Source organism: Lupinus angustifolius, chromosome LG13, assembly GCF_001865875.1.
Source record: "Lupinus angustifolius cultivar Tanjil chromosome LG13, LupAngTanjil_v1.0, whole genome shotgun sequence".
NCBI classification, from domain to species: Eukaryota; Viridiplantae; Streptophyta; class Magnoliopsida; order Fabales; family Fabaceae; genus Lupinus; species Lupinus angustifolius.
This window is the reverse complement of record NC_032021.1, coordinates 12,304,564-12,324,338: the sequence shown is the minus strand read 5'-3', so window position 1 is coordinate 12,324,338 and position 19,775 is coordinate 12,304,564. Positions and strand designations below refer to the sequence as shown.

Genomic DNA, 19,775 nt, shown 5'->3' with positions numbered 1-19,775 from the left:
GAAATAAAATTATATCTAGCAATGAACATCTCGGTAGATAATTCATGAATGATGAAGTAATAAAAAAGTGAAATGACTATAAAATCATACCTCGTTTGATGATGGAAGAGATTAGATCTGTCTAATCAAAATAAAAAAATGTAGGAGAAGTAGTTTGTGAGTTTCAAAAGAAGAGAAGATTAAGAAGTAAATTGAAATAAGAATAGAGAAGAAAATTAAGAAGTAAATTGAAATGAAATAAGAGTAGAGAAATGAAAGATTAATTTGATGAAAATCATATTTCGTTTGATGATGGAAAAGATTAGATCTGTCTAATAAAAATGAAGAAAAAATGTAGGAGAAGTAATTTATGAGTTTCAAAAGAAGAGAAGATTAAGAAGTAAATTGAAATAAGAATAAAGAAGAAAACTAAGAAGTAAATTGAAATGAAATAAGAGTAGAGAGATGAAAAATTAATTTGATGAAAATAGACTATTCTTTGGACAATCTCTTCTCACATATATTTTTATATTAAGATAGTAGAAGAAGGATATAGTGTGTGAGAGTTCATTATAAGAATATGTGGGCATTTTGGAAGGGGAAAAGTTAAGGAAATGGTAACATGTGTCAATGATGACATGACAAAAAGCTTAAGTTAATGAGATGGTGACATGTGTCAATGAGAAGCTTTTTTTGTTATATAGATAATAGATACGAGTAAACTATAAACCCAACCAACACCATCGTCATTTCAACCACTATCACCACTCTTTCTATCATCTTCCCTAATGTCTACCATCATTGTAATCACCCAACCATTGCCACAATCAGTAACCACCATTGTGATCACCTTAATTATCACCCCATCAACTGCCAAATGATGACTATCACTCTAGTCATCACCATTGCAACCAACATAACCACCTTAGCCATTGCAACCATCACCATCCTGGCCACACTAATTATCACACCAACCATAAGAGTCAAGGGATGTTTTGCACAATTTTAAACTTTGGAGGGTAAATCACACATGTATTGAAGTTTAAGAAAGTTGTCATATTTAAGTAGTGTTTTACATTGCGATTACGGTTACTATGATTGTGATCATTGCGGTCGTCGCAATGCAGATTGTGGCATACGGTGTGAATTATTTTGTGAGTAAAAACATATGTTTCACATCGATGCGACCTGATGTGGTTGTATTGCGACCTGATGAAGTCAAAATATGGTCCGATGCGGTTGCGACGCGACATGTTGTTGTCACATCACTCTGATCCGGTATCACACCGCAATTGCGATGTGATGCGATTGCGTCGGCCACCGCAACCGCAATATTGCGGCCACATCACGTGACGTGGTCCGCAATTTGATACACTGGATCTAAGATATGGAGTAGTAGGTGAAATATTCATACTATATATAAAATCAAAACTTAAAATAATTATCACTGTGATTTTATTTTCCTATTTTACCCTTAATGTTTTTTATTTCTAAAGTAAAACCAAATAATCATAATTAACTATAATTAATACATCTCACTTTAAGTTGAATATTATAGTAAATACAAAAATTATAACATGAAGTACATCCAATAAAAAACATTCTAATTCTCTAAAATTATACTATATATAAAGTCAAAACTTGAAATAATTATCACCATGATTCTATTTTCCTATTTTATCCTTAATGTTTTTTATTTCTAAGGTAAAACCATATAATCTTAGATAACTATAATTAATACATCTCACTTTAAGTTGTATATTATAATAAATACAAAAATTATAACATGGAATACATCCAGTAAAAAACATTCCAATTCTCTAAAATAAAAAATACAAATTTAATACTTAATATCATAAAATAAAAATGTGGGTCGGCAGACACGAAGTGTCTGTCGACACGCTAGTATATTAAAAGTTAAAATAATAAATATTATTGTATATAAAAAGTTAAAAAATGAATGCTAAAATAATAAAATTTAAGTATATTTGATCAAATGAATTACACACCTTATAACTGATCTATAAGTGACTTCATATTTTAAAATTGTTGACATGTAAATTCATTATTAACGTTGTTGAACACTTCTCACTTATTATAAGTTAGTAGACAATTATTTATTCATGCATCTTTCATTTGATTAACAACCTAATTTTTCACAATCTTAATAGTAGTAAAGGCACTTTCTACATTATTATGTTAATAAAATCATTGCGTCAAAAGAAGATAAATTAATGAGTGAATAATATGTCTTTCACTTTTAATCAACCTTTGAGGAAAATTAGTCTTTGCTTTCAAATATGCAAATTCAATATAAGTCTAAACCCTAAACTTGAAATCAAATAAAAAATCTATTATTTTATCTTTAGCTTAGTTCAATACTTGAGGATCTAATGAGCCTTATACCACTATACGTAATTATCTTCCTATAGTTTGTTCATTGCTTCACTCATAACTATCTTGTAATGTGAGAGTGTGTTAGTGAGACTCATTGGGTCACTTGTAGGTCATGGTTTTTTATTTTATTTTGAAGTGCCATTTTCATTGTAGGCTTGTGGAGTTATGGACTTAAGGTATAAACAAAAGTTCCTGAAAAATCTTGACACCCTAACCACTATGTTTATTTTAATGTTATAAAATTCATATTAGTCATTTTTTTTAATCTAACACTATAAAGTTTGATTCAAGGAAGACTTCCTTTATGAGAATAAATAAATGCACAGGGTTTCAAGCTAAGTAACAGCTTAATAATTTCATAGAGTTTGAGGGTCCAATATTAATGCTAGAACTTTACATAATAGCTTGGGATTATAGGTTCAAGTCCCTACTATCGCATTTTGTAGGTTAATACGTACACAATCAACAATTAAGGAGCACAAACAGTTTAAATAAGTTTTGTTTAATCTAGAGTATGGTACTATCAAGTTCATCTCCATAATTATTGCTAAAGAAATTATTGTGAGAGATAATAATTGTTTCCATCACTTTAATGATGGTTTGTGTTATTGTAAAGATTATTGGTGAAAGTTTGAAAGCTTTATCATTTTAATATGCAGAGAAATGTGGAAATACAAAATAAAGAATTCTATACTCATAATTTATAACCTTTGCTCAATATTGTTCTTATTTACATTCAATGAACTTGATGGCATGACCGTTTGCCTATTTTACTTGAATTTGAAGAAAAATGAGAATCATAAATAATGTGTTATTATGACTAGAAAAAGAACAAAAGAAGAAAAAAAAAGTGAAAACTCATTTAAGAGAGTTTTTAATAGATGAGTGGGAACCATTATTTCATGTCACTTTTATTTAATGTCAAGAACAAGTAGCGCATACAAAACAAGTGCACCACATTACCTTATCTCAACATTGGCTACATCACCACCATATTTAGCATCCCATTTCAAAGTTTTCTTGGATTTCGAATGTGTTGATAATTTGGATCCCAAGCATTGTTGACTATCCCATTGCCATGAGTGTCAAACTCAACAACAACAATATGGTAAGAACTCACCTTTGTTGTTGTTGTTAAAAAGACCAAAGAATCCACCAAGGTGGTGCAAGAAAAAATGTTATACAATAATGGTAATGTGGATTTGTTAGAAAATTTTTAAATTTGTTCGAATGATATATACTTGATTTCTTTTAAAAAGGCTTAGGTTTAAGTTTGGTGTATAAATGTAAGAATTAGATCTACCATTTTGTATATATTGTCCATTTGGAGAGGATTACCTTCTATAAAAGTCACACATGATCTACATAAAGAAAATCTTAAATTTAAAATAAAACCACTATTGCATACTTTAAATAAATAAAGTGCAATCATATTGTTTGTTGATAAATTGATGGATATATTTGATTGCAAGATTTTAATCTCAAATATTAACATGACATAAGTGTTTCAACAAGTCAACTCAATTAATAAAGTTGTCGTACTGCCAAAATTTAAATCTAAGAAAATATACTTCCATTCTCTCTTATTTAAAGTAATCTAAGAATAAAAAGTAATCTAAGAATACAAGAGTAATCTAAGAATACAAGAGTAGTAAATGCACTTTCTACATAGAAATCTACAAAGTAATCTAAGAAAATTAATTAATTTCAATTCCAAAGTAATCTAAGAATAAAAATATACACTTAAAAATAAATTAGAATATTCCTTAATTTCAATTCTCATTTTATCCTTAATTTTAATATTACCTCAATTTCCATTTACTTTTCCACTTACAAATAATATAAATTAATAATAAATAATATAAGGGAAATCTTTATACTAGCCACACTATATTACACTTTTAGAAAATTAATCATTTCAGCTTATCCAAAGTCCAAACAAAATATATGAGTTAATATTCTGTTTTACGAGTAAATAAGTTGTAGAGTCACAATATTTTCAGCTTCAACTGCCACCATTGTAGCAACTTCATTTTCCCTCTCACTCTAACACTGATGAAGCAAAGATCATCACCACACCACAATCAGGTACTGTTTCTTTCTCTTTCTCTCATGGATTCTTTCTTTTTTCATGGTTATTGTTGTCTTTGGTGGTTATGGGGTTTGTTGATTTTTGCAAAATGAGGCAACTTGCAGAAAACTAGGGCTCAATTATGTTGTTTGGATTGGTACTCCTGCTTACAACTATTCTGGGCAAGAGTGGTGATGGATAAATGGCTTAACATGGGAACCAATCAGTCTGATTACAGTGCTGACCCTGATGATGATGATGATGATGATTGTTATGATCCTGAAAGTGGTTCTGGTAATGAAGGTTATCTTTTTGTAACATAGATTTTGTTGTTGTTTATGTTCATTGGTGTTTTAATTTGAAGATTGGGGAAGTGGGTTTGCTGTAGATTTTTGTTAATTTGATTAGAATTAGAATTTGGAATATTGAGCAATGATGTATATACTACTTGCTGTAGAATTTGTTAATTTGATTTATGTAATCCGAAACTATTTTTTCATTTTGCTGAAATTGTAAAAAATACTTTTAGTAGAAGATTTTTATGCATGTAAGGGGCTTTCTCAGAGAAGCTAGAAATAGCTTCTCATATGTAACTTCTACTTTTTAGTGAAAGCTCAACCAAACAAACATGTAAGTGTCAGAAGTGATTTATTATTATTAAGAAAAAGTTTTTTGTGAAAAAAACTACTTTTTTTGGGCTCTAAGTGGTGTGTAAAGACCCCTTCTGTCTTTTACTCTTTTTTGGCTGCTTAAGTTTAACCTTGGTATTGGTGTACTGTGCAGAGTGGGGAGGACAGTCACAGTTTATGGACAATAGGCGCAATGAAGCTCCACTAGAATCAAATGGTGATTTTTTCCATTCTTGAAATTCGTATTTACCAACTAAGAACTGCTAAGTTTTATTCATTTTCTCCGATATACTTTAGAGACTGGCCAAAGCCTTTTCAATGGTTGTATATCAATGATACATGTCTAAAATTCTGAAGCGAGGAACTTGCTGTTGCTTATTTGTCAGTTTCGATAGTTCCTCATGTAGTAGGCTGTTAGAATTTACCTGATTTTCTGCATTTAAATAAATATCTGGAATTTGGTCTCTGCATAAAATTGTAGGTCTACTATATTATGACTTTTGAGAACACATTATAATCGAAACAAGTATTCATTTGATGTTAGGATGGACTCTAAATTGAGCAAATCAATTGTTTACTGTCATGTAATTTAAATTTATAAACTTTCGCTACATTATTCCTGCCATAGGGACTATTTTCCTCCTTCTCTGAAAGCAGCTTATCGCATAAAAATCATATTATGCTGCAGAAACCAAAACTCCATCAACATCCTGTTCTAACTTATTTGTTTCCGATTTGTAATCTATTCTGCGAACTATTAAGGTTTAATATATAGCTTTTCTTTTTTGCCTGTATAATAGCCTAATTCCCATTGAACTTCAGAATTTCTTCCAAGGTTAAGGAGGCAAATGTCATCAACTTATAGATCTCAGTATATAAACTCGAAGGAACTGAAGTGAGTTACTACTCTATGTTTATTTAGCAAGCAAGAGGAGGCAATAGTTGCAATGATTTGAAAGTTTGAAAACCACAGTTTATTTGACATTATTGGTTGAACCTGTCATATCTGAATTCTGGTCTATATTTGTCTCCTAGGATATGTGTTGGGACATGGAATGTTGGAGGAAGACTTCCACATGATGATTTAGATATTCATGATTGGTTAGGTGTCAACGAACCAGCTGACATCTATGTCCTTGGGTAAGTTCTTCCCGGATTTTAATTGAGAATACTTCTTGAAGTACATAAAGAAGTGCTGATATCCGTCACATCAAATGCTCTTACTTATTCTTCATATTAAGCCAGCCTTAGTAAATCTATTGATGAATTGCATCACAAGTTTATTTTTTCTCCACTCCGGATACTGTACATATACCTGAGTGCATCTGATACCATTTTGTATTCTCTTCTCAAATATTTTTAACTATAAACACTTCTGTTTCATGCATATGAAGATTCATCCCATTTGTTAGGCTAAAACAAAGTTTTACACTTGCAGTCTTCAAGAGATTGTACCGTTAAACCCTGGTAACATTTTTGGTGCTGAAGATACTCGTCCTGTTCCAAAATGGGAAAATATTATCAGGGAAACACTGAATAGAGTTCGGCCTTCAGCATCAAAGATAAAATCCTTCAGTAATCCCCCATCTCCATCAAAATTTAAGATACCAGATGATGTCTCAGATATAGAAGAAGAAATGTTACTTGAAAGTGATAGTGACGTCGGTGAGGAAGTTCATCCTTTGGGTGAATATGTTTATGAAGGTACTAATGGAACAATCACAGGTGACATCATGAATACACATTTATCGGCTTTCGATGCTGTTGATATTCCCAATTCTGGTGTGCCAGTTGAACCTGGTGTCCAGAGACAGTTTTCTTTTCCAAAGAAGTTTGATAGGCTACATTCTTTCCACACTCAACGCTCCTCTGAAAACATGGACACATCATTTTCCCAACAAACCACTAAACTAACCAGAATGCTTAGTGGGCCTGAGTTGATTGGTTTGAGCTGGCCGGAGCCACCGCTAAATCTCCTATCTCAGCGAGTATCGAAGAGACCAACTTTTAAATCTGTCAAATCCTTTGAATCATATAAGTCTTTAAAAACATACAATTCTTTCAAGTCAATTAAGAACGACATGCTAGGGATGGTTTTGCTTCCTGAAATTGACCTTGAAGCTTTAATGAAGCGGAAGAGAAGATCATCATATGTAAGGATTGTGAGCAAGCAGATGGTTGGGATTTTCATCACTGTATGGGTTCGACGAAGCTTGCGTAAGCATATTCAGAATTTAAAGGTGTCAACTGTTGGCATTGGTATTATGGGCTACATTGGTAACAAGGTCTTTTCCCTTCTGATATTCTCTCTCATGTCTCATCTAATTTCACTGCTTGTGTCTGTATCTTTTTTAATTATCATATGATAATTCGTTGTTTTTTTTTCTTGTCATATATATAATTTCCTGTATCCCTTCATGATTTTGGGTTCTGATGTATTTGCTTGCTACCCATCAAGGGCTAAAATACACAGTAGTTCTTTCTGTTTTTAGTTTCACTTAAGCTCAAACTTTGTGCCTGTTATTTTGCCTTTTCCCCTCCCCTCCCCTCACATTTTGGTTGCTGATATGTGATATGTGATTTTCTTATGTCTCAGTTCTCTTGTTATGTCCCTATTGATTCTTTTGATCAGTTTGATTGTTAACTCATAGCTCAACAAATCAGTGGCTCATATTGGTGCTTGCTTGTCAAGATCTTTTCCTTGCATCATACATAAAGTTGATTCCCTTCTTTCAGTCAATCATGTTTTTATCAAAATTCTGGAATGGAGGCAAATTGTCCTCCTTAAACCTAGATAATTAATCCTTCCCTTTGCTGCATACATCACTGCATTTCCACTTGACACCTATCTGTTGAGATATTTGTTAAGATATTATTCTAATATAGTTGGATATAGTTTGTGTTTAGGTTATTTTGTTGTATTTTTATCATTATCTATTTCCACAGATAGTTGGTATCCTAATCCCTTAAGTTTAGGGATTGACTAGTGTAAGTTCTGTATAAATGTTGTATTCGATATTCATTGAATAACAAGTCATTATTCACACACTAACTTTTAAGTTGGTATCCAGAGCTTTTCTTGTTCATTCTTGGCTGTTTGGTTTAGGGTTTCAGCTGCTGTTGGTGCTGGTTGTTTGTAGCCGTCCAGTGCCTGAAATCTCTTCACAGTTAGACTCAAACACTGTAGATAGGACATCCCACCCAGCACTGCCACCAAAGGTTTATCATGTGATAACACATGTTTTTGCCATTTGAGCTTCGCTGGCGTGCTGAGCCACACACCACTATAGGCAGCCACTCACTACTGTTTTTGTCCCATTCTGTTCCCTTAAAGTGATTTGTGTCAACTTGGAAAACATGTTAGGGTAGCTTTTCCAAGTAGAGTCAATAATTAAGTTCACTTTGCTGTTGATATTGTTCATTCTGATGTTTTGGGTATAGTCGTGTTTCCTCTAATTGAAGACATGGGGATTATGTTAATTTCATCACTGATTTCTCAAGTTGTATTGGGATCTTTTTAATAAAAGAAAGGTCATAATTATTCCACATTTTTAATCTTTTTGTTATGAAATTAGGAATCAAGTTGGGAAATCCATTCATATTTTGCTCAGTGATAATGCTAAGAAGTATTTTTCTGCCAACTTTAACTCTTTCATTCAAACACATGCATTTTACATCAACCTAGCTGCCCTCACACACCTCAGCAAAACGGTATAGTTGAGTGGTGCATATTTTTAACATAGCTCATACCCATTTGTTTGGTGCTAATGTCCCTTTCAAATTCCTTTTTCTTTATTATTTCCCAATGATATCCTTTATAGTATTCCTCCTCTCGTGTTTGGCTCTACTTTTTTTGTGCGTGATCTTTCACCTGGTTGTGAAGTTGTGATAAATTGTCTGCTCGTGTAATTAAGTGTGTTTTGCTTGGTTATTCTCAGATAAAAAAGGGGTGTCTGTGTTATTGTCCTGTCACCCATTGTTTCTATGTGTATGTAGATGTCACCTTTTCGAGGATCATCAACTTTTTTCTGCTATAGGCCACGAGTTTGTCTCCCAGGTTTTACTAGATAGTCATTCGTAACCCATAGCTTATGCACTCACACAAGTCTTACCAGATAGTGATCCAAAACCTACCACTTTTGCATCCATTATTTTTAGATTCCATTAAGTCACTACCAATAAGTTACCATAGCTTAGTGGTAGTGACTCAATGGAATATCTAACTAAAAGTCCCTGAGGTCGTAGGTTTTAGTCACGGGAGGCTCCCTCTAGAGGAATATAATATTGCATGGAGTATTTAAGCTTAAAGGGTGACATACTCAGTAAATTCATGGGCTTAGAGGGGTCACATGTCAAGGTTGGAGTGTTACATAAAACGGTGCATTTTTAATGTAACATCTCAGGCTTGACGTTCGACCTCTTTGGGCTTATGAATCTAAGTTACTGTGTCACCCTATAAGCTTAAATATCTCATGTAATATTTTATTCCCCCTAAAGGCAATCTCCTGCGACTCAAACCCATGACCTTAGAAACTTAAAGCCATAGATTCCATTGGGTTGCTACTACTAAGGAAAAAGAAATAGCATTGAAATCCATTTTTTATTGACCAATTGGAATGTAATTTAGTGGTAGTGACTCAATGAAATCTTTGACTATAAGTCCCTGAGGTCACAGGTTCAAGTCGTGGGAAGCTCTCTTTAAGGAGAATAAAATTCTATGGGGTTATTTAAGCTTAAAAGGTGACACACTCAGTAAATTTATGGGCTCAAAGGGGTCCATGTCAAGGTTGGGGTGTTACAAGATCTGACATCATTAAGACTTCTAATAACTCTAAGGATCAACTGGCTAATATCTTCACCAAGCTTTTGCAGGATCCTAGGATAACATTTATGTTTGACAAGTTGGATGCATATGATGTATATGGTCCGTCTTGAGGGGCAATGTTGAGATATTTGTTGAGACGTTATTCTAATATAGTTAGATATAGTTTTTATATATATTATTATGTTATTTCTTTATCATTATTTGTTTCCTTAGAAAGTTGATATCCTAATCCCTTAAGTTTACTGATTGACTAGCCTAAGTTATGTATAAATCTTGTACCCTATATTCATTGATTAACAATCCATGAATTGATATCCATTTTTTTCGTTAGAAAATCAATCAATTAGTTTTAACCTCTAACATAATTTCTTTTCCTGTTTATATAGATATTTTTGTAGTTCATTGTGGCTCTTTTAACTAGATTTATATTTTTATTGTTGTTAATATTAGTATTGAGGTAACCATCTGATCAGTATTATTTCTTTCATCAAATTATTAAATCTTTTAGTTTTCCAGGGATCAATATCTGTCAGCATGTCCATATATCAGACACTTTTTTGTTTCATATGTACCCACCTTACGTCGGGTGAAAAGGAAGGAGACGAACATAAAAGGAATTCTGATGTTAAAGAAATACTACGGAGAACCCATTTTCATTCAGTTTCTTATATTGGACTTCCCAAAAGAATCATTGATCACGAGTGAGTGCATGCTTTAATATCCCATGGCATACAGGATTGCTAATTTACTTCATGATTATAATAACCTTTTTGTCTAAATAAGTTTTGGGTCCTGTTAAATATGATGTTTTTCGCTTTAGTCCCTATTTAGATTTTATTCATATTTAGTTCCTAAAAATACTACAATAGTGTTCTTTTAGTCCCTGGTGAGAAACTAAACCACACTATTTTTGGTAAAATGAGGGACCAAAAATGAGAAAATTTTAAATAGGGAAGAGACTAAAGCCAAAAAAAAATTATATATGCAGGGACTAAACACATTTAATCCTAAATGTTTTCTACATTGTATGTTTACATTGCTCCCTGAATTATCTAATTCTTAGTTGCTTCATTTTTAGCTTAATTACTTGTCAATTTTTATGGTTTTTCATTTTTATGTCCTTTGTTTGTAGTGGGCAATGGGGATTGTTATGGAAATGAAGTGGTTTCTAAAATTTCTAAATCAGAATATAAGGAAATTATTGATGAATTATAATGTAGAGGAGGGTGTGAGATGAGGATAATAAACACACCAACTTGACTTCAGCTAGGCTCCTTGTGTATATAATATATATAGTTGACAATTGGAACATGAACAAATCCAGCCAAATTATACTCTCTACAAATTAAGACGGTACTGTTCTATGACAATTGGTTTGATTTTACCCATCATATGTTATAACATTCAGTATTTGCTAGACTTGAGCTGCTTTTCAGCTGTATTTAGCTGTAGGCAAAGATTCTCCGGCACATGGATTTTCTTTTGTGTGACTTCATAATGGTGTCAGTCAGTTTCTATTCCATGTATATCTTATACATTTCCATAAATAACTAGCTTGTGGACTAGAAGCTAGTATACAAATGAGCATGACACTAGTTGTAACACCAATGAGAGAGATACTCAAATAAACCCTTGGCGCTGAAGGTTGTCTTAACTATTCAACTTTACACCTAGGTTGCTATATAATCACATGTTTCATTCACTTGGTTGCAGCAAATTTAGCATTCCTTTTGTTTCTGTTCGGTCACTATAATTCTGTGTTTCAATGTTCTGTATTTTATATATACTGAATCAATTCCAATTTATTTGTAGAAGAATAATTTGGTTCGGTGATCTTAACTATCGTATCAACTTACCAGATGTGGTAACAAGAGCTCTAATCTCAAAGAAGCAGTGGTCAAAATTGGTTGAGAAAGACCAGGTATTATTAAACTCTTACATCTAGTATGCACTGCTCAAGAACCACCATCTTTTTGTAGCACAACTTATAAGGCTCAATCTGGTGTTTTATATGATGAGAAATCCTGTACCCAGGGCCTAAACCTGGCCTCGCCACTTGTGGTCAAGGCCCAGTAACCCTAAGAGGTCTACCTGGTTACTGCTGATCATATATAGTACCAGATATATATTACCCTTTTATATGTTGAATTACATCCAAAATTTGTATGGTAAACTATATGGTTCAAGAAATAAACAATGATGGGATATGTGGAGCAGTCTTTTGATGAAAACAATTTATAAAACTCTCATGTCTATTTGTAGAAATTATCCATACCGTTCTCATGCTCTTAATATTGAGGCTAGGATGTGCTGCAATACTTACATAAAGACATATTTTTATATGCTTATACTTATGCTGCTATTTTATGTCAAAAAAGAAACTAGGTAGCATTTTGGATTTCCTTTCTTGCTATTGTATTGTGTGATTAATTTTTTATGAGATAAATGGTATCTACAATTTTATCATGCCTTTTTCCAATTTTAAGTATCACAATTTGTTATTACAATTTTCTTAGTTTCTACTTGTCATAATTTAGATTAACACATTTTCTTAGTTTCTACAATTTTATGAAGAACAACGTATTGCTATTTAACCACTGTATTAATGCTTTAGTATATTTTTGTAAGGAGTCTAGAAAAACTGGTGTCCTTGATAATCAGGAAGCATCTATGTAACAGGTTTTAGGTTTATACGTTTAGTGTATGATGCCATAGTTCATTAATAGTCTTTCATTTTAGGCGACGTTATGTGGGCGGGTGGAGTAGAAGACCTGTCACCTAATTGAACCATTCCAACCTTAAACAGTTTGTTTTGCACTTCAATCCCTTTTGTTAAAATTTTCAACCTTCGGAAAATAACCTTTGCAATTTAACACTTTTATTAAACTAATGTATTTACAGGAAAATGTAAATAAATATTGTTTATTTTAATTATTTGTTTAGATCTTGGTCATCTTCCAGCCGACCCCACCTAGTAGTGGGATAAAGGCTTAGTTGTTGTTATATCTTGGTTATCTTCCATAGCTAATTTACAGAGAATCAATATTCAATACTAGCGCAGCCTCATCATCAGTACCAATGCACCATGATCCGATCTCTTCAATTTTTAGATGATTTGCTCATGGGTGTAATATTGATTTGTAGGAGCCTTTTTAGGTTGATTCGTTTATAGGGGTAAGAATCGAACAGTGAGTGCGGGCACCAGCGAGGTGAGTGATGCATGTGGTGGTTGCTGGTTTTATGGTTGAGGACGAGTGCTTGTGGAGAAGTTAGTGAAGGGTGAAACGGTTTTACTGTGTCGGTCATCCATCAATTGCAGTGCCTAGATTGGCCTCCAGATGTGTGTTTACTCTGGGATGGTTGCACATCATTTGGGTAGGAAAACATAACTGTGTTGCTTGGTGGGAAAATGGGATGGTTGATTTGGCAGCCAATTAATAATACTTATCTTTGCAAAAAAAAAAAAACAACATATGAAGGTTCAAATATAAAACCACAAAATAAACAATGCTAAGCTTAACTTTTTTACTGGCTATTTGAACAACTGCATGATACTAGCATACTGCAAACGAAATATTAGAGTAGGGCTTATTATGCACTATTGCATATTATTGTATTCTCTCCTTTTACTATTATGTGCCAGCTGTACTGTTCATTAAGCTCCTATATATATGGAGCAGTTATTGTTTCATAACTGACAATTCAATAATATCCTCATATTTCACTTTCTTCTTCTCTCTTCTCTCTCCCTCTCGTTTGATTCTTTCTCTCTTTGATTTTTCTCTCTCTCTTCTCAAAGCTTCAATTAAGCTTTTTCTAACATGGTATCTAGAGCTTCTCGTTCCTGGTTTCACTGTGATCGTGACTGTTGCTTTGTTTTTAATCGCTGAATGTGTGGCCTAAGGTTTCTTTTTGTTCCTCTTCTACACAAATTTGTTCTCTCGTTGCTGTCTATTAGATCATGTGTTCTCTCGTTGCTGTCTACACAAATTTGTGTGGCCTAAGGTTTTTAATCAATGTTTGGATCATGTGTTTATCTTGGCCTTAACCTTGCTTAAAGAAAGTGATAACTTCAGACTTTTGTTTAAACAAAATAGCCAAGTGTATCTAGTACAGGAATCAACAATGGACATGTAGTAACTAAAACTCGAAACATATAAAGTAGTAGTAGGGCCCCATAGATCAACATACAACAAATCAAAGGGCGTCGAGTAAACAGTAAGAGAAGTGTTTGAAGGCAAGTGATGAGATTTTCCCAAAGCACAAGCATCATAAACCACAACTTTGCTTTTATTCATAAGATGAATATTACATGACTTCAAAACATGTTTCACAACCCCTTCATGTGGATGTCCTAATCAAGAATGCCACAAAGAGTACAAAAGATCATCTCTAGAATGTTTATTCGAAGAAACAACAAGGTTACATTCAGAACCTATAGAAAGACAATTCGTACTAGTACTGAAACAAGACTTGGGTACAACAAGACGAAGATTGTTGAACACATATAACCCTTCAGATCCATCTGTTTCTTCTAGAAGGATAGTGTCATCAATCTCAGATTTGACACAACATTAGTGAGAATGAAACTCAAAGTAAACAGAATTATCCCTAGCAAACTGACGCACATTGACCAGATTCTTAGTTATAGAAGGGACTAAAAGTAAATTGTTAAGAGTAAGGGTATGGGCAAGGACACAAGGGGAAGAGAAAATGGATACACCGGTACCTGTTATGGGAACACCTGAACCATTTCCCACGTGAATCTGATATGTTCCAGAAAGATCATTCTGATGCATAATATTGGAAGCATTAGAAGTAATATGATGCATGGCCCCCAAGTCCGGATACCATAGCTAAGAGTTGTAGACCTGTGACTCCATAACCATTGCATGAAACTGAATTCATGGCCGTAGTTGTAGAGGAGGAGCTCCATATGCAAGTGAGGAGGAGCGTATAGGTGCAAGACCCAAAATCGAAGCCTAATGATAATCAGGAAGATGTGAGGCAGAAGATTTAGTAAATCCATACTGACAAGGAACAAAATGATATGAGTGCTGAGAAGGATGCAAACCCACATAAGAGGGGGTTGAAGTATGTTGAGCCGAAGCTGCCTGTTGTAGTGTTCCCAAGACTAGATCAAACCTACACCCACATTGTAAAGCCTCATGTCCAGGTTTGTGACACAGTTGACACCTAACACCGCCTCTGCCTCTACCAAAATGAAATCTGCTCCCTCTTCCTCTTCCAAAACCGTGACCTCTTCCTCCTAAAGGAATGATGAAATTGAGAGGAAGAGTCCGAGAGTCCATATGCATTAACACCCGGATGAACTTCTTGTGGAACAAGAGAATGATGCAAGGAGGAACGTGGAATACGTGAAGAAGCTGCTGGGCAAGTCTTAATTGGCGAATGAGCCACATTCACAGAAAACGTTTTAGTAACTAGAGGATGAATCCGCTCTAAATAAGTTTCATGAGCCGTAAGTAAGGATTCAAGCTGAACAAATGAGCACGATTATGTTCTATTATTTATCGAAGTAACAAAGGACTCATATTCAAAAGGAAGTCCCTCCAGCACTAACCGAACTTGTTCTCTTCCATAAATGACTTCACCAATGGCAGCTTGTGATTGAACAAATGCATTGATGCGAGAAACAAACTCAGAAACAGATTGAGTGTCCTTCTTCAAAGTACGAAGTTCCGAAAGCAACAATTGACTCCTAGCATGAATCAACGAGTCAAAAAATGTATGAATTTCATCCCAAATTTGTCACGCATGACGAAGACCTAAAACTTGGGATTGCACAGTCTCCGATAATAATTGTAGCTACCATGACACAAGGTGTTGGTCCTGTTCTTCCCACTGAAGAAAAGCAGGATTCAAATGGCCAGCATCACGATCTTCCTCACATAAAAATCGTAGAGGCAATTGTGGATTAACCACAAACCATTCAAGACGATGAGAGACAATAACCGCTTCAACTTATTGCTTCCACAAAAAATAACTCTTCTCACACAACTTTGCCGAGATCACCTGAGTAAAGGAAATTGTTGACAAAGGAATAACCTGCGACGGATGAGGTGACAACATAGATGTATAATCCTCCATGAAAAAGAAAACTTATCCTGTGCAATATCAACAAAAAACCGAATCACCTTGCTACAATCAGCAGCACGAACAAATCAATCCGGTGAAGAACGTAACAATGACAAAGCAACAGTGATGAAAATCCGAGGAAGAAAGCAACACGAATCAACAACACAACAAACTAAACTGAATCCCTAGGTAATGTATCAACACCAAATCAACAAAATTTGAAAACCTAGGAGATGCAGTAACAACGAATCAACCTTGCAGCTTCCATGAACCGAAGGGTCCAAGTAATACGAGAGTGAAAAACGCAAGAATTATCAAAACTGAAGTGAGCAACGACGATGACAACACAAGAATCGTCGACGAACAGATGTGATGCGATTGCGGCGATGGCGAGGAAATCACAATCACAGGCAAGGAACGAGGAATCAGGCACGAGAAGCTCGTAATACCATGTTAGAAAATGCTTAATCAAAGCCTAGAGAGAGAGAACCAGAAGTGGAAAGAGAGAAGAAAGAAGAAGAAGAAGAAGAAATGACTATGATATTATTGAATTGTTAGTTATGACACAATAACTGCTCCATATACATAGGAGGTGAAATAGTACAGGAGAGAATACAATGGTGAACAATAATGCATAATCAACATTACTCTAATACTCAGTCCACTACTGAGGCCGAATATAGGGGCTTAGCTGTTACAACGGGTGAAATGCTTTAGATTCAAAGTCTTCTTCAAAAGTTGCAGTTTCAGGCTACTACTCCCATTGTTTACTGTGACAATATGAGTACTATTTTACTCTCCAGGAATCCAGTTATGCATTCTATAACCAAACATATTGAGTTGGACCTTTTCTCGGTTAAGGAGAGAGTTATTAGCAAGCAGCTTCTTATTGAGCATGTTTCTTTTGAACATCAGGTTTGTTGATATCCTTTCAAAGACTCTCCACCTCTAGATTTGTTGTCCTCAGAGACAAGCTTCATGTTACTGATGGTTTTTCTGCTTAGCTCTGCTAGTTGTTTGGATGGCTCAGGATTCAGGGGGAATATTAGAGTTGTGCTTATTATACACTATTGCATACTATTGTATTCTCTCCTTTTACTATTGTGTGCCAGCTATACTATTCATTCAGCTCCTATATATATGGAGTAGTTATTGTTTCATAACTAACAATTCAATAATATCCTCATATTTCACTTTCTTCTTCTCTCTTCTCTCTTTGATTTCTCTCTCTCTCTTCTCAAAGCTTCAATTAAGTTTTTTCTAATATGAAAGAACTTGAATCATAGCATCACCTTGATAATCATACCATTCCTAATGATCCCTAACTGGACCAAGTTGGATATCTATTTTTCATAGTACATTTACCTGTTTGTTTAGTTCCACTGAATCATGAAATGTGATAAGCACATGCTTCAGAAAATTATCTCAAATTGTAAGGTGATGCCCTGGCTGTTCAGTAAATTGACAATCTATCATGACAGCTTATTCGAGAACTCAAGAGTGGTGGCGTGTTTGGAGGATGGTCAGAAGGCATTTTAAACTTCCCACCAACATATAAATATGAGATTAATTCAGATAAATACCACGGAGACGATCTCAGGGTTAAGAAGCGTTCACCAGCATGGTATACTTTTTTTTGACCTGAGATTTGATTCATTGTTTGCTAATCCTGATCTTATATGTTTATTTATCAACCCTCTAAAAACTGTTACTTTCAGTTCAATCTAATATTAATCATTGTGTAACTGTGTGTAAGCTTGACTCTACTGTATCTGTTATGAATTCGCAATTAAAAGTCAACATGAGATGTTTTAGATTTGATATTTGATGTAGGAAATATGTTGAATGGCCAAATATCTATCTTAGTAAGGGATATGATCCTAAACTTTTTTAAGTTCTCTGGTCAAAATTGCATCTGTTTTTCCCCCTAATAATTTATTTGAAAATTTTAAGAGACTTAAAGAAAGCAGAAATTTCTTGACTAGCACATCCAACCTGAGAATGTGAAGTTAGTTCTATTCTATCTGTGAGATCAATTGAAATTTGAAAAAAAAGTTTTTTCTTATATGAATGTTGGGAAACCAAACCACAAAGTTGCCCATTGTGATTGGAGACCCCAAGGCCATATAAACCCCACATCAGAATCCCATACTTCTGATGTGGGCCCCAAACCACTAAAACCCCACCGCAAGTGCATCCTCGTTCCCACTTCGGCTGGTTGTGCAGTAGTCCTTTGACTAGTCCTTGGTCTTACTCGAGGTTTTTGGAAAATGCTGAATACTACTGAACTTAAAATGTTAACTACCACAATGGGTTGTTTAATGTGCTCGGCTCTATTATGCCCTTAAACCTAATTCATGGTATAAGAACTACTGGTATCTATTACATTAATTTTTTGTTGATGAATTTTCTCGATCTTTGTAATCAATCATGTTTCAGGTGTGACCGTATTCTTTCATATGGCAAGGGGTTGATATTACTAAGCTACGGGAGGGCTGAGCTCAAATTATCAGATCATAGACCTGTGTGCGCCACATATATGGCTGAGGTGGAGGCATTCTGTCCTAGGAAGCTTCAACGAGCCCTAACATTCACCAATGCAGAGATTGAAAATGAAGAAGTTATAACACATTTAGGTAGATGGGGTTCAGCTTCATAATTGGAGCAGGTAATTTGTATCATATCATATATTAGCTTGTCTTCCATGCACAAGTTTTCGATGAAATGTCCCCCGATTTAGCCCTTTTAACTCATGTTGAGAATCAGAACAAAGTAACCTCTCTCATACTATGATGAACTATCAAGAGTGAATGTCTTGATCGCAATAATTTTAAATCTGTTCTGGTATTTGGCTAAATATTGGATCATTTTATTTTCTTTGTTCCTCCATCCATTTTCCTTGGCCATCACTTAGTTGTAAGAGTTTGGCCCCCAAAATTCCAGGCTTCACTCTACTATGAGGTGGGGCCATGCCAACATTAAGGTCATAGTAACTCAACTAATAAGCTAACAGTTTCTGCCACCATTTTCTCATGAATCATGATGTCTGACATCTCAATGTTTTTACTTTTGTTCTTTTGTCAAAGAAATTGAGCCTAGCGTAGTGCTAAAGTTATCGCTTTGTGAGTTAGAACCTAGAGATGACAGATTCAAATCCTAAAATACCCTACTAGATGAGCCTTGCACACTCGGCCACCAATTTTTTTTTTTCCGTTTTCTTTGTCAAAAATGCTTTAATATGGTTAGAGTTCATTTATCCAGTTAGAACTTACACAAATTAGACCTGTGCATGGTTGTCTACTAGGATACTAGAATTTATTTTATTAAATCATTCACAGACTAAAACTTTCTTTCCACTTAAAATATATTTCTGCAATTGAGTTGTGTAATTGTCTGGTTACTATTTGGATCCCAACAATATTTACTTAGTACAGGTTTATGGTCAATGTTAGATAATAGATAAGGAACAAGCCTAAACAATTATGTTGAACTGGTCCAATAGTTACTCCAAATTTTCATTAGTGCCACAGAAGTTACCAGGTCCTCATTTGTTGCATATTGCTACTGCTAAGATTTGTTCAGTTTAGTGGTTTAACATCTGTTTTCATAAACTATTACATGTCAACATCTCTTAAAACATGCTCCTGATGTATCCTATTGTACTTTCTGGTTCAGGGACACAATGAGTTCTGAAGGAGGACTAGTAATATCTACTTCAACTTCCAAAGTTCACATGGCCACTACTAAATATTAAATCTATTCATTTGTTCTTTTA

General features: G+C 34.3%; 2 protein-coding genes across 5 annotated transcripts in view; both read left to right on the top strand.

Moving 5' to 3' along the window:
• LOC109325267 (ran-binding protein 1 homolog b-like) overlaps nt 1-13,992 on the top strand; it is a 26,569-nt gene extending 12,577 nt beyond the window's left edge. The window contains exon 5 of the mRNA XM_019557527.1: nt 13,950-13,992. The gene's annotated coding sequence lies outside the window, so the exon portion shown is untranslated. The remainder of the gene's footprint in view (nt 1-13,949) is intronic.
• LOC109325264 (type IV inositol polyphosphate 5-phosphatase 3-like) lies at nt 4,356-19,775 on the top strand. Of its 4 annotated transcripts, none has more exons than XM_019557521.1 (11): nt 4,356-4,464; nt 4,573-4,741; nt 5,231-5,293; nt 5,899-5,971; nt 6,112-6,216; nt 6,515-7,361; nt 10,418-10,602; nt 11,714-11,822; nt 17,482-17,624; nt 18,440-18,668; nt 19,676-19,775. In XM_019557521.1, exons 1-10 carry the CDS (start codon nt 4,432-4,434, stop codon nt 18,657-18,659), a joined length of 1,947 nt encoding a protein of 648 aa, XP_019413066.1. In that variant the 5' UTR covers nt 4,356-4,431; the 3' UTR covers nt 18,660-18,668; nt 19,676-19,775. The 4 variants fall into 4 exon arrangements, with proteins under 4 accessions (XP_019413066.1, XP_019413067.1, XP_019413065.1 ...); XM_019557522.1 differs by having other exon boundaries at nt 4,573-4,750; nt 6,602-7,361; XM_019557520.1 differs by having other exon boundaries at nt 4,573-4,750.